Raw genomic sequence first — 16,372 nt, 5'->3', positions numbered from 1 at the left:
CATTTCTCAATATAATGGACTTAATTGGGACCCAAACGGTTCAAGGTCCAAATTACAGTTTCAGTGCAGCTTCAAAGGGCTTTAAACGATACCAGACGATGAATAAGGGTGTTATCTAGTGAAACGATCGGTCATTTCAAAAATAAATAAAAAAAAGTTTAAGTTTTATAAGCACAAATGCTCGCCTTGCTCTGTTCTGTGATGCGCGTTCGTGACGTCACGTAATACGCAATTACGTGGAAAAGGTCACGCTTGAGGTAGGTGGAAGTACAGAGTCAGTAGGCTTTTTAATATTAAAACACCCAGTATACGCACACGAAATGGTCATTTTAAACGATAAACTGACACAAAGACATTTGAATATGTGTATATGGTCCTCCTTCCGCACATTTGTAAACACTGACTCGGTACTTCCGACTTAAACTTAAACTTTTTTATTTATTTTTTAATAGATGAGACCCTTATTCATCGTCTGGTATCGTTTAAAGCCCTTTGAAGCTGCACTGAAACTGTCATTTGGACCTTGAACCGTTTGGGTCCCAATGAAGTCCATTATATGGAGAAATGTTTTCATCAAAAACCTTAATTTCTTTTCGACTGAAGAAAGAAAGACATGGACATCTTGGATGACATGGGGGTGAGTAAATTATCAGCAAAAGTTTTTTTAAAAGTGAACTAATCCTTTAAGCCAGTACATGTCCGGGCCCGTCTGAAGTTTGCTAGAGAGCATTTGGATGATCCAGAAGAGGATTGGGAGAATGTCATATGGTCAGATGAAACCAAAATAGAACTTTTTGGTAAAAACTCAACTCGTCGTGTTTGGAGGAGAAAGAATGCTGAGTTGCATCCAAAGAACACCATACCTACTGTGAAGCATGGGGGTGGAAACATCATGCTTTGGGGCTGTTTTTCTGCAAAGGGACCAGGACGACTGATCCGTGTAAAGGAAAGAATGAATGGGGCCATGTATCGTGAGATTTTGAGTGAAAACCTCCTTCCATCAGCAAGGGCATTGAAGATGAAACATGGCTGGGTCTTTCAGCATGACAATGATCCCAAACACACCGCCCGGGCAACGAAGGAGTGGCTTCGTAAGAAGCATTTCAAGGTCCTGGAGTGACCTAGCCAGTCTCCAGATCTCAACCCCATAGAAAATCTTTGGAGGGAGTTGAAAGTCCGTGTTGCCCAGCGACAGCCCCAAAACATCACTGCTCTAGAGGAGATCTGCATGGAGGAATGGGCCAAAATACCAGCAACAGTGTGTGAAAACCTTGTGAAGACTTACAGAAAACGTTTGACCTCTGTCATTGCCAACAAAGAGTATATAACAAAGTATTGAGATTAACTTTTGTTATTGACCAAATACTTATTTTCTACCATAATTTGCAAATAAATTCTTTAAAAATCAGACAATGTGATTTCCTGGATTCTTCCCCCCCATTCTGTCTCTCATAGTTGAAGTGTACCTATGATGAAAATTACAGGCCTCTCTCATCTTTTTAAGTGGGAGAACTTGCACAATTGGTGGCTGACTAAATACTTCTTTGCCAAACTGTATAATGTTACAAAATGTTTCTGTTTTGAACAAATGCTGTTCCTTTAAACTTTTTATTTATATTTATGCATATTTTACATATTCCATATATTACATTAAAATTCATATAAATTGGAATATATTTCTGTAATTCTTATTGAACATTTCTAGTTCTGTCAGTCTTACATAAAGGCAAAGAAATATTGTAACACCTACGCGCAACCTCTTTTCAATTTAAAAAGCACTTAGTGCAACCAAAAAAAATAAAAGGTTATAAGTATATCTTTAGATTTTTTTGATGTCTTCTCATTGATCAACATCCTCATATGCTCAATGTACAGTGACGGTTATGTTGGCTGCTGAGAGAAGATTCAAAGGACTTTACACATGGGATCGCTTTTTACCACTCGTTACTTTTTCATGCCACTTTATAGAAGATAAAAGACACCGTAATCTTTAACGGCAGGGGAACGCACAGTCCGTTTAAAGCCTGGAAGATTACGGCCATGGCCAAATTGAACGTGATTGAAAGAAAAGCTCAGATGAATATTATCATCATTACCCTACCTTCGTATATAAAACTAGTCCAGTGTGCATAGATCTTTTTCAAATGCTCTTTAAACCCTTCAGTTTATGGTACTAATACCGATCGGTTAAAATTCAGGGCAAGATTTTTTTTATGTGTAATGTTTTCTTTCATTCATAAACTCTGCCAATGATGTGGCTGTGGCTCCAGGCTTGTGCTCCTCTAGTGTATGTTTGATTGCTCCCCATCTATGACACAGTTTCAAATAGCAGTTAAGGCCAGTTGGTGCTGTATCTGTAAAGGCCCAGTATAGCTGTTCTCTTTTATAGAGCTCTTAAATGCCACCTGCCTGGTATTGGGCTGTTTAACACAACTATAAACACTTACTACCACAGTCTCAGTAGAATACAATTTATAAATGCTTTTTAAACTTTATATCCTGCAGTTTAGTAGAATTTTATTTTTTTCCCTTTAACTCCACTTATGCCAGTCAAGGTTTCTGGCACCAACAGACGTTGTCTGTATTTAGTTTAAATGATAAATGTGATTTAAAACAAACTACTAATCGTTTGTGTTGACATGATACCAAAAACCACAAGGCTTATTAAAGAGAGTTGTGTTTTTCTAAGTGACTCAGCCTATAAATTTCATCTAGGAGGTAATGAAGTTTTTGGAAGTAGCTCTTATACTGCATTTATTTGATCAAAAATATAGTAAAAGCAGTAAAATTTTGAAATATTAATACTGTTTAAAATAACTGTTTTGTGGGATAACAGTATTGATTAATATAAATAAATATATATTGCACATTGTTGTTGGTATCTTCATATAGCTAGAGATCATAATATCATATATATTTGAAGGTGGTTTCTTTTTACTTGGATGAGTAGGGAGCCCCTAGCGACAGAATTACCAATGCACTGAAATCCACCTGCAACCCTTTTGGTGGCATCTTTTGCATAGGCAAAACAGCACTACAGAAAATGTCAATCTAGTCTAAAGTCTACAGTTTATCTTACGCATCTCTAAAGTCCTTTTTCCAAATCTTAATGGAAAAGGTCACCGCAGGCAGAAGCGTTTTGTACAGCCGTGTGAAAGATGCCAGCGGGGAAACAAGATGATGACAAAAGCGCAGGAGCTTTACAAAGGAAGAGTTCAGGGAGCGAGGGAGGGATGGTAATTAGCTTTGCTTAATTATGATTTTCTGAAAAGATTGAGAGAAGAGCAGAGAAAGGCGTCCACTCTGCAAGCGCTGATCCATTTTCATACAGCCCTTTAAGCTCTTTCCTCATCATCTCCCCTTTTCTCTTTATCACTCGCTGGTTTCTCCGCTGATGCTCTCAGCTCTTTGTCGTGTTTGTTATCCATTAACCTCTCCTCTCTGTGTGCTGTAAATTTCCCATCACTCTCATCTCTCGCCTCTCTGCTAGGACTGCTCTCTCTTGTGATCGGTTGATGAAATTCACCGGACTGGGAGTCTCTGTTACAGCAGCTGTTCTGGAACTTTTCCTGTCACGTTCAGTGGAGTAGTTCAAACAAAAATTAAAATTTTCCCATTGGAGAGAAAAAAAAAGTTTTTATGTTTTTGAATTAATTATTTTTGACAGTGATGAAATTAAATGGAGAAAAAAATATCTTAAGTGTCGTCTGACCATAGAACTTTTTCACATTGAAACAGTCCATTTTAAATGAGCCTCGGCCCACAGGACATGATGGCGCTTCTGGACCATGCTCACATATAGCTTCCTTTTTGCATGATAGAGCTTTAGTTAGCATCTGCAGATGGCATGGTGGAATGTGTTTACCGACAGTAGTTTCTGGAAGTATTCCTGGGCCCATTTAGTAATGTCAATGACAGAATCACGCTGATGAGTGATGCAGTGTCGTCTGAGGCCCCGAAGACCACAGGCATCCATCAAAGGTCTTCGGTCTTGTCCCTTACGCACAGAGATTTCTCCAGTTTCTCTGAATCTTTTGATGCACTGTAGATGATGAGATTTGCAAAGCCTTTGCAATTTGACATTGAGGAACGTTGTTTTTAATGTATGTTTTTACGCACTCTTTCACAGATTGGAGAGCATCTGCCCATCTTTACTTCTGAGAGACTTTGCCTCTCTTAGACATCCCTTTTATAGCTAATTATGTTACAGACCTGATATGACTTAACTTTATTAGTTGCCAGAAGTTCTCCCAGCTGAATTATTTCCAAATGTTGCCAACTCTGAGACTTGTAGCAGGCCTCAAATTTGAAATGAGCTAATTTAGCGAATAAAAGTGTAAAAACATTTGTTATGTATTCTATGTTCTATTGTGAATAAAATATTGGCGCATGTGATTTGAAAGTATTTTAGTTTTCATTCTATTCAAATTTAAAACAAAACATCCCAACATTTCTCTAATTCAGGTTGTATTATATAGTCAATGATTATATGAAAAATTCTCTTTCTGTCTGCAACCAATATTTCACTACTGGTCAGAAATTTTGAATAATTATGATTTTTAGAAATGTTTTTAAAACTAATATCTTATGATTACCAAGGCTGAATTTATTTAATGAAAAATGCAGTAAAACTGTAAAATATTATTATAATTCATAATAGCTGTTTGTATTTCAATATATTTTAACATGTAATTTATTTTTACGATGCAAATCTGAATTTTCAGCATCAATCCTCCAGTCTTCTAGTTTCACGTGATACTTCAGAAATCATTCTAATATGCTGATTTGCTGTGCAAAATAAATAAGTAAATAAAAAAAAAAAAAAAAAATCGTATTATCAGTGTTGAAAACAGTTGTTCTTGTTTTTACTCCTTGCTTGCAGGTTGCTTTGAATAAATATGCATAAATCTGCTAAAAGAAAGTACTGTATTTGTGAATACAATAGTCTTATGTGGTAAATGAACCAAAATGTAAGTTCTTATTCACTGAAAAACATAAGCACAAGTCATTTAGACTATTTTCCTAGTGCTTTCTGTGACAGCCCCTGGTTGTTGTTTTTGTCTTTGTATGGAAAAGAGCAGCAGTGAGATTCTGTGTTACTTCACAATTTCCTTTCCACAAAAGCTAGAGCAACAGAATTTAGTTGAACTGTTTCTTTAAGTTCTGCTTCAGCTCCTGCACACTGCTCTCTATCTCACCCAATCTCATGTACATGGAGCTGGAGAGGCGTCTGCATGCCTACACCTCTCAGACGCTGCGCATAATTGTTTCTTTCTGCCCCCGCTGCTGGCATCTGAGCTCACGTGTGAGAGGTGAATGGTCTGTCATACTCTTAATGAGCTCAACCCACTAAAGTCAACTGTGCTCTGCCCATTAGAGGAAGCCATTTGCATTAACGAACAGAGAGAAAACACACATCGCCTCACCTACCAATTACTGCTACAACAGACTATGGCGAGATCTCTTTGTGCATGTTTTGCGTGTGTTTGCGTTTGCCTTTTGAGCATGTTTTTATGCATACAGTTGCCTTGTAATTCTGGAAGTGTACTGTGAGTTAAATGCATTCTGTGTGTGTTTGAGAGTCTGGGCTTGTAATGCATGAATATATATATTCAGGTGAGCAGATATGCTTATGGAGCGCTGCTTTACATTGCCCTAATGATGTCGTGTCACCCAGCGTCCACTGTGATTAGCAGCCAATTAGCACAGACAGAGAGACTGTTTTACACACACAAGACAAATCAAATTACCCATCTGCCCTCATCCTTTGAATCCCGCTCAGCCTCTGTTATTTATTCAGAGTCACTCGCTCATTTGGGCACCGTGGGAGCCCTGGGTGATGCTGCAGGTGTGTGTGTCTGGGTGTGTTATGTTCATAAAAGCACGCGGGTCAAGAGTGTGTGCACTTAGCAATGCATGCTATCTTAACCTGGTCAAGTGTGTGAACCATGCTAGAAAATGTAATTTTTCGGCTGAATAAAAACAGTAACACTGCCTCTCTGTTTCAAACCATGTTGAAATAATCATATACACTCTCCAAAAAAAAAAAGTACCCTTTCAAAAAGTAGGGGTGAATCTAGGTTGATTTGGACACTTTTTGCCATTGAAATAACTTTGCAAAAATGTTCCAATCAATCTGAATTCATCTAATTGTACACTTTAGGTGCTAATATGTACTTTTAAAGTACTAATATGTACCTTTTAAGGTAATAATATGTTCCGTTTAGAGGTAAATACGAAGCAAGCATGTACTTTTTAGCTTTTGTAACGTAGGATAACACCCCGCTGACAGCTTTGTACCTTTTGTTCTGAAAGTGTATTTATTAGATCAGTGCACTTAAATGCACCACAATGGGATTTACTTCGTGGTTGGACTTTTGGGGAGAAAATCATATAAGCTGTAAAGTACCATAAAATAAGGCATTAGGAATACATCTGTGTTATTTTATTATTTATTTGAATTTTAATTTAAAAATACTTTTTATTAATATTTATTCAGCTATTTTTAGTTCGGTTTTGGTTTATTTATTAGTATTATAAGTGCTTGAACTATTTCAGTTTTTGCTTTACATCTAAAAAACTGTTTGTTAACGATAATAGCCCTGGTCTCCATACTCTATCCTGTGCCCATAAAAGCTCTCTAAATTTTTTTCTTCTAACCTTAAAGCTAAAATAAAAAGCCATTCTGCAAAGTTTGAGAAAGTGTGAATTGCTTTAGATGTGTTTTAAGGGGCTGTGGGTGGATTAAATGTATTGTATCGCTCTGTTCACTTTTTGCTCATTTATACATTTCAATTACTTGTGCGTTAGTCCACCGGCTGGGGTTTAGAGGTGTGTGTGTGTGTGTGTGTTTGTCTGGGGAGGGGGTAATTCTGTAAACTCCAGTTAGACTGAACGTAACTCTGACAAGGATCTGATTAGGTCTCTGCAGTGAGCTTCAGAGCTGCTGTAATTAAGCTGTCAGTCAAACGCAGCTTATAGGGAGAAAATAAATACCAGAAAAGAATCTGGGAGGAACCTTATTATTATGACTTTATAGGCCAATATGCAATTTTTATAATATACTGTACAAATGTTTGCTATAGTACTGTTATTTTTAGTACGCCCTGTAGTGGAAAAAACGTTTAGTTTTCAGAATCATATTGAGAATGGTGTTCAAATATCTGTTCAGTTCTTGCTTTTTAAATTAAACCTCATAAATGTTAGATATGAATAAATAAATGTTTGAAATTTTTTCTACTATTAATAAATTTGAGCTAATAAATATTCAAAATAGTTTTTCTAACATTTTTGTCTGCTATATGCAGCACACAAAATGTCATCAAATTTATGTTTTATTAATGTATCTGAAATAATAATGTGGACATTTTGTGGTGCTGTATGGTCATATTAAATTTGTTTTGATAGTCTCGTGGCATTTACGTACCTGGGTGCACTTTTTAGCGAGACACGAAATACGTACCAATAACTACATATTACTGCAGTTTCAGTTTCCTAAAGAAACAAACACTAGAGGCAGTAAAACTGACACCTTTTACTCCTTTTCACACATATTTACAGAGATTTGATTAATAAAGCGTATTTTTCGCACAATTACTTTAAGAATATCATGTTACGACTTCAAAATAATATTAATATGCTGGGACAATTGAAAACTGATGCTTTTGAATGTTAGCATCGCACATAACATCGAATCCCGTGTATCTATGGTTCGACAAAACAGCACACCTGTAGCAACATAATAAAAACACAGCGATACGTACCTATATCAACATAATAAAAACACAGCGATACGTACCTATATCAACATAATAAAAACACAGCGATACGTACCTATATCAACATAATAAACACTTGCCAGGGTTCACGTATTTAACCTGTGTTTTAGCGCCACTCAGTGGACATTTGTGTTTGAAACTGCGGCGAAACGTGTAAGGTACGTAAAACGGTGTCGCACAGAAAGTGCACAGAGGTATGTATTTTTATGAGACCAGGTTGGTTAATTTCTTTGACAGCGGTTTAGATAATTATGTCAAATCAGTTACTATGTACGAAGGAATAAACACACATAATTACTCATGAAAACTTCTGTTCTGTTGAATGTTTGGAATTACAATTAATAATTCCTATTCCTGGCATTGCATTATTCAGCTTCCTGTGGGATTTGGCCAATTCTCTTTAAATTCTCACTCATAAATTGAGAAGTCAGTCAGTTCTTAATGAGCTTTCTCGCTGTTACAGGTGTTGATGTTTGTGTAAATTTGATCCGTTGCTGATTGTGACGTCCCAAACAAAAATGAAATGTTTCAATTAATTTATCTTTGTGTGTGTGTGTGTGTGTGTGTTTGATGGGAATGGAAGAAATGTTTTAATGGACTACAGTGTCTTCAGAGCAAACGTGTCACGGGTGAGATGGCTAACTTGCGGTTTTCTTTGTCAGGTGGTGTTCGAAGGTATCCGTGGAAACGGCTTTGAGGGAGACATCGCTATCGATGACGTTTCTGTTACCAAGGGGAAATGCAAACAAAAGGATAGCGTGGACAAAACAGGTCTGCACCATCAGGGACACTTCTACAGCACAAAAACACCTCTCAGCCTTGATGCTTCAGTAATGAAATTCATTATATCCCTTCATGTAGGTGACTAAATAACTAAAAGCCATATTACCAGTCAGCGTACAGCTAATTTTTTGTTTGGGAGTCTTAAAGCAAAGGAAAAGACAAAAGACTGATGAAAAATCACTGAGAACTGACCTTAAACCAATCTTAATCATCCTTATGTTGTTCCAAGACTTACTTCTGTTGAACACACTGTATGGACTTTCAAGTTCAAAAGGATGAAAAAGCACCATAAATGTATCATAAGTAATTGATACAATGCAAAGATTGAAGTCATACAAATCTTGACATGCACTCTAGCACTTCTTAGTAAATGTTCATGAGAAAAGCGATGTCAGTTTTGTGAACAAACTTTTCCTTTGAGTTGATTCTTTTCAGTGATTTGGTTGATTCAGTTCACAAAACTGTTTTGGACAGTGCAGTTAACCTTGTAAAGCCTAACATGAAGTAATAATCAGAGTCTATTTTCTTTTTCAGTGTAGCAGTTTATTGAACCTTTAGTCAAAATTTGAAAAGTCAAACATGATTCAGGAACCCAAACTAAGCTGAAATTTCTGATGTTTATCTGGTTAAAAGTAAGATGAAATTCTTATAAAATGTAATGTAAATCTATGAGATCATTATAACAGTACACTGTAAAAAAAAACATAAAAACTTACATAAAATGCATACTGTATAAACATCAGTTGTCACTCTATATCTTGCAATAATATCTCATATGTAAATCAAAGCTCTGTAGTTCTTATTATAGAGGCAAAACAATGCAATGCAATACAATAATTTAGAGATGAACAAATAAGCATTCCTCAAATATGATGTTTCATATCTGATGCATTGTAACAGGATGTTTTTAAAATTATGAATAGATAATCAAGTAAAGCTAAGTTCCTTCAGTCTAGTAATTGTTCATCATGAAATGTTTCTAAAAATATAAAAGTTATCATTGTTTACTTTATTACGGAAGCGTATTGCATTCACTTGAGGAAAAAAAAAAGAGTTTTTGCTCTGTTTTTCTGAATTAATGACTTAATTATCTTGTAATTCTGAGATAATTAAGTCATTAATTCAGAAAAACAGAGCAAAAACTTTTTTTCATGAAAAATTGTCGTAATTCTGAGATAATTAACTCGTTAATTCAGAAAAACAGAGCGAAAACTTTTTTTTAAGGAAAAATGATCTTGTAATTCTGAGATAATTAACTCGTTAATTCAGAAAAACAGAGCAAAAACTTTTTTTAATGAAAAATTATCTCGTAATTCTGAGATAATTAACTCGTTAATTCAGAAAAACAGAGTAGATTTTTTTTCCTCAAGTGAATGCAATACGCTTCCGTACTTTATAAAGATTACAGTGCAAAAAGACATGTGTACCACGACCTTAAGGTGGGCGTTTTTAAAAAATTATTTAAAAAAAATATGAGCCATTAATCAGACAGCAGTAGGCATGCAGAAGATTATGTACAACAGTACACACTAGTTTTCAGCAAAGTGTTGATTGTATTTCATAGATTTTTTTAAATTTGTGACTTCAGAAGACAGATAAGTCAAATCTTTCTATGATGGTGCTTTTTTGTTCTTCTTTAAGGTTTTAATAATACAGAGAGAATATCAAACGGATTGTAGTGACACGATGATGAGTAAATGATGACAGAATTTGAATTATCACAACAGGAAGGTTTTAGCGATGAACTGTCAGTAGGTAAGATGTGCCAGGACAGTGTTGCTGATGGTGGAGGCAGCTGTAGGGGCTCGGGCCCGGGGCCCAGCTCTGGCTTCTTCTCACCTCGTGCAGCCCTCTGATGGTGCGGTAGGCCTCGGGTCTCCTCCTGAATGCTGATCTTGGCACATGATGTGTGAATGCATGCACACAGACAGGAAAAGGCCCAGCGCCAGACTTTCTGAGAGAGAGAGAGAGAGAGAGAGGGCAGCTATCCAGAACACCACCCCCCTCAAAACCCACCAGATGAATTGATAAATTATCATTCTCATTATTGTAATGCAGGAAAATATACTGTTTAATTTATGCTTTTGAAATATCTAATATAATTAATTCAATTAATCACATTATCAATAATTGCCTCTAAATGGATATACACTACTGATTAAAAAGGTATGTTTTTGAAAGAATTCACAGCTCTATTTATTTAATTAAAAATACAGTAAAAAAGAAATAATGTGAAATATTTTTCTATTGGAATACATTTTAAAATGCAATCTATTCCTGTGATGCAGCGCTGAATTTTCAGCATCATTACTCCAGTCTTTAGTAACACATGATCCTTCAGAAATCATTCTAATATGCCGATTTGCTGCTCAAGAATCATTTATTGTTATTATCAATGTTGAGAATGGTAGTGCTGTTTAAAATCTTTGTGGAATTCTTTGATTCATAGAAAGCTCAAAAGTATTAAAAAGTTCAAAAGCATTCTTATTTTTCTTTTTTTCCAAAATATGACTTGGATATATTTTCATGATATTCACCCAAAAACAAACTTTTTTTTTTTTTTTTGAGGCCTAATGTTGACTCTCTGTCTGCCTGACATAAAGATAGAAATAAACACATCTTGTGGAACCAGTTAAAGCGAAAATTGTCAAACACAGTTTTCTTTATTATGAGCGCTCCTAGAAATCTAACCGCCACCTCAAGGGTCATCTGAGATGTTCCAAAGCATACAACATCGAAACACATTCAGTGTCCATGGCAGCAGCTCCTTATCAGCCAACCTTGAAGATAATACAGACACTCCAGCAGAGAGAAGCTCTCCCTGGTTCCATAAAAAATAATGAAACTTCAACATTACCCTTTACACAGCATTGTGCTTATTACATCTACAGAGACCTGGAGCAAGACAAAACCAATCTATATGTAAAACATCAATATAAATTTGAAGTAAAACTGAATATCAATAGTATATGCATATGACTAGATAATTAATGTAGATAATAATTTAAATAAAAGACTGTGAAGATTGTAAAAGACTTCATCTGAACAAAGAGCAACACATACAATGTTCACTGTTACTCTTGGCATGAGACAGATCCACAAAAATCATTCTCAGAAACTATAAGATACACAATTATCAAATAATTATTCAGATTAGAGCAAGAACAATTCATTAAAAATAATGTATACTATTCCAACTATGAAGAGTATACCAGTAACCGTCCTTAAATATGACCTCACAGTGCTTCGTGTCTAACAGTCTTTCATAGAAACCTTTCTTAAACCATAGACCTGAATCATCATCACATTTTCAGGGAATAGTGATTTTTGATAGATTGAAGTCTTGACCTTTTTGCTCTGAATATTAAAAATGGCAGAACCCTTATTTTTACTCTGTGAAACCTGTCAAGAACATGTCCTGGCCATATATAATATCAAAATCAAAGATATGTAAGCCGTGTTTTTTAGGACTATTAGGTATTTGTGTGTGCGTGTGACATTATGACAATTAAGCACACTTCACCTGATATTGCCATAATGCAAAACATCTCATTCTTTTGTAAGAGTGGTTAATATAGATCATAAAAAACACTCAGTAAAATGTGTGGTTGCATTACAATAATAAAAATAGGCTTTATTATTATTATTTTTAAATATATTGCAGGAAAATGTCTAAAAACATTTCATTTTTGTAATTCTGTTTGAGCAAATTTTTAATGAATTACAGAGTTCACTAAATTATCTTAAATTATTATCATATGCATTCTGAGTTCTGTCTAATTAGGTTTCCTTTTCAGTCCAACAGCTTAATTTTCCAGATGGTCTTAGATTTCAAAGCCACATGTCAATTCTTTAAGTCACCTATCATGCAGTGTCATTTTTAATAAACAGCTAGGATTTAGCAAATTAAATTTCTTCCTTTTAATTAAATGATACACCAGCTGTTAACGCTGACGTTTACACCACATAATGAACAAACTGTGTAATTCCTATTTCATAGCATTATTTTAATGGTATGTTTAGCCTAAAAGGGGTGTAGACATTCAGTAGTGTAGAAACTATCTGAAAAGTTGAAACGTATTGTAAACCTTGTCATCATGAATATTAATGTAACAACACCTCAGCTCATTTGCTGAAAGGCATGCAAGCAAGCATCAATACTACGGTGTATAAAACGGTTCAGCCCACTTTTAACACTACTGTTTGGTTTTAAAGCAAGCTGCAATATTTTTTCTTTTTCTTGCCACCAAACAAATCAAAAAATTATCTCTCAAATTGGAAAATGACCCGCCCGCACTGTGCGATGTGCCAAAGCATGTATGCTGCCTGCTAGGCATTAGTTTCTTCTGACAGTAACACGTATGGACATTTTCATATACCAATCCACCTAGCTCCTACCGCTCCAGCCTGGTGTTTTTTCAATTTTAAATTGTTAAACACCTCAGGAAGCCGTCATGTTACAGTGAAAGTAAAAAAAAAAAATCCATTATTATTTCAAGTTTTAATGTAAGCTTATACATTAGTCTCTGGAGGAGTGCAGCTCAGTACCTGGGTCGGTAGGGACACTGGTGTTATATCACACACACATGCACACGGCCCACACAGTAAAACATGTTCTTGCCGTCCACAGGCGCTGAGCTGTGCTTACACACAGGAAAGTGTAACGTGAGCTGCGTACGGCACACCGCAGGGCAGAACAAAAGAGCCAAATTAATGATTAAGATCAATCATTGTGAAAGCTCCCTCACAGAGAGAATATTCCAGCTCTCAGCCGCACGGATTGCTGATAGCTGTAGTTTGTTCGGGGAAAGTTGTGTGTATGTGCGTGCGTGCTGTTAGCTTGCAGGCTCTGTGTCTGACCCATGAGGCTTTGCAATAGAGGATATGTGCGTTCATCAATGAAACTCCTCTCCTCTTTAATTCTTTGATGTTTTCCAGGGTCTTTCCTGTTAATGCAGTACATTTGGAATTATGTGGGTATAACAGACTTTCTGAAGCCTGTTCTGGTTAAGCTCAAAAACTTTCAACAGGTTGAGTATTTACACAATTAATAGGAAGGATGCCTAAAAAGATGGGAATAAAGTGGGAATAAGTTCACCTTGATTTTTAAATAGTTCACCCTTCCTGGTAAAATCTGAGAAATTGGTAAGAGAGACTATCTTAAAAGGGAGACAAACCAGCTAAATCCACAAAACATTGGAGAATTCATCAAATGTCTAATAGAGAGCTGCAGGGATGATATATTTCTGTTCACATTTTAGCGTATTGAAGTCAATATTATTTTTTAAATGGGTATTTGGTTAAGTGCCTGATATACGGTCTGTGGTCAGCACAAGCTCAAGATATTTTCATGTTTTATTCTATGACATCAGTAAAACCCCTATTGGCATTTTATAAAAAGCGTTCACGTGTCTTGACTGTTGCTAACAAGTGGCTAAATTAAACTACAGAGGTTGTAGGGGACATTAAACATCAGACCAAACAGGCGAACTTATCTATTAACTAGTCTGCTTTTACAGCCTCTTGAAAACTCTTCTAACTCTGACATTCAGTGAAATGCTTTTAAAATAAAGACTTAAAGAGTTGGCGGAAGCTTAGCGCTGGTGACGGTGACCATGGTGTAGTTTGTTTATAGTCTAGGTTTAGCTTTTTATTCTTGGTGATTGGCTTCAAAATTCTTAAAAATGTGTTCATTTGTTAAGATTATTATAATGAATATAACAAACTTCAATCATGAACTTTTGTTGGTCACAGAGCTTATTTTCTGCAATAATCTTATCCATTCATTAAATCCTATCTTTTTGTTGAGGGAACCAGGGTGATGCTAACTTCCAGATTGGCCTACAAAAATAGGTAATCTCCGCAGTAATCTATGCTTAGCCATGCTAATGCTGGTTTTCCCTCCAAAATGATGTCACTTCCTGTATGATGATGTCATTAAGGAACCTGTTTATGTTTGTTAAGGGATGCCAAACAGGAAACCAATATTCTCAAGAAAACATAGATTAGTAAAGGAACAAATGAAGAAACATTGGAATATATTTCTTAATAAATTGCCTGATTTTCTAACAGCTAGAGAGTATGATTTTCATCTTTAGACGTGATGGGGACATGGAAATGTACGGCATAGCCAGAATGACCCTGGTCTCCTCTGCTCTCCTCTGGCCTGTTCTGCTCAGGGTACTGCCCATGGGAGCTCAACCGTGAGCTGTTCCTCCTTTAAGGATGAATGATGATTGGCTCTGACGTCCTATGTGTTACTGCGTCCCCATAAATCTCACCATGACTGGGATTTGGCTGTGGGGTGGAAAGGCGGAGAGAGCGAGAGAGAAGTAGTATGTGCGATTTGAAACGAAGGTGATCTGTTGAATCGGAATTAGAAATATGAAGACCCCACAACACGCACATTAAAACTTATGCCACCACTGACTGTTGATCGATCAGTTTTTGGACTCTTTATTAAATAATTTCCCTCTCTCTATAATATTAGACTGTTTTTTTATGCAGCCTGTCCACACATCTGTACACCCACTCTCAAAATGACCCGCCTCCTTCAAAGTCCTTGAGAGAAATGTCATGGCTCACACGATCTCGTTCTTTATTGAAAGGGAAGAATAAAAAGCTTTATTATGAATATATTGATTTCCTGCTAGCCAGGGAAATCCTTGATATAAATTAATATTGATTTTTTTTTTTAAATACAATACCTGCTCTTTATTTATAAACCCATTTTGTTGGCAGCTTGTATACATAATTAAATCCACATGTGTATGTGTTGTGATTGGAATCTGCTTCTCAAACAACACTGCAAGCATGTTTGGTCCAGCCCTCATCATCATATGAGGCCATTTCCTGTGAGCTGTGCCGAAAGATATTACTCAACGTTACCTCTGAGGCATAATGACTTGTAATTGTCCTCACGCAGGTCATCCGTCTTCCGTAGCTCATAGATATTACCACTTACAGCCTCCGGTTCAGTCATATGATGATGCCAGCCACTGTAACCCCATCCGTTTGATACATTATGTCAATGTCCCAAGCTCCTTTGTGCCAAAAACTCAACAGGAGCACAAAACCATTTACGACAGCATGCCAAGTTCCCTTCTGAAAGGGGTCTGACCCTGCAGCTATTGTGTGGTTAAGGCTAAGAGATGATTTTCTTTACAAGAGCATTTTCTAAACTACATAGAGGTAAATTGCCCCATTTGGGATGTTTGTATTAGATTTGCAATGCTTTAGGCCTTGAACCAGCCAATTCTCTGTATGTACATCTCTCAGTTTGTATAGAAACTGGTCACATTCACTGTCAGAAATAATGTGCCAAGGTTTTACCTTTACAGCTGAGGCAGTAGCCTTGAAAATGATATTAGTACCATACAGTAGTAAAATGTAACCTTAAAGAGATGGTAATAATAATAAATAAATAAATAATAGTCATGTTTGTCTTTGTTTACAGCAGTTCTGTCTGGGACACACCAGAGTCCTCACCTTCTTCCTGCGATCGTCCAGCTGCTCTGGACCATCTGTCTGACATTCCTCCTCAGATGATACAGATACCCCTCAGCACACACACCGCCAGTGTAGGACGCACCCTGCGGCAGCAATAAGAACTGCCCCAACACGTGACCACCCTTCCTGCTACTGCCTCCTTCAGTTCCTCCTGTTTCTCATTCCCTTTGTCCTAGTTTCACACCTCAAGTCTACTTTTTCTTTGGTTTCTCATCATCTTTGTGGTCACTTGTTGAGCTTATGTCTGCTAAGTGGCACCTTTATGATTTATATAAGCATAACTTACATTGATTTTGTGCATT

General features: G+C 36.4%; 1 protein-coding gene across 1 annotated transcript in view; it reads left to right on the top strand.

The window, feature by feature from the left end:
* The window catches only part of LOC306884602 (MAM domain-containing glycosylphosphatidylinositol anchor protein 1-like), a gene marked incomplete at both ends in the record, with an annotated part of 214,579 nt that extends 198,470 nt beyond the window's left edge, over positions 1-16,109 (top strand). The window contains 2 exons of the mRNA XM_079440601.1: positions 8,441-8,549; positions 16,018-16,109. Of these exons, the coding sequence (XP_079296727.1) occupies positions 8,441-8,549; positions 16,018-16,109 (201 nt within the window). The remainder of the gene's footprint in view (positions 1-8,440; positions 8,550-16,017) is intronic.
* Between the last annotated feature and the right edge of the window lie 263 nt (positions 16,110-16,372).

This window comes from Barbus barbus, assembly GCF_936440315.1.
Source record: "Barbus barbus genome assembly, chromosome: 18".
In the NCBI taxonomy this organism is placed as follows: Eukaryota; Metazoa; Chordata; class Actinopteri; order Cypriniformes; family Cyprinidae; genus Barbus; species Barbus barbus.
The sequence above is the reverse complement of the archived record's forward strand: the minus strand, read 5'-3'. Positions and strand labels throughout refer to the sequence as shown.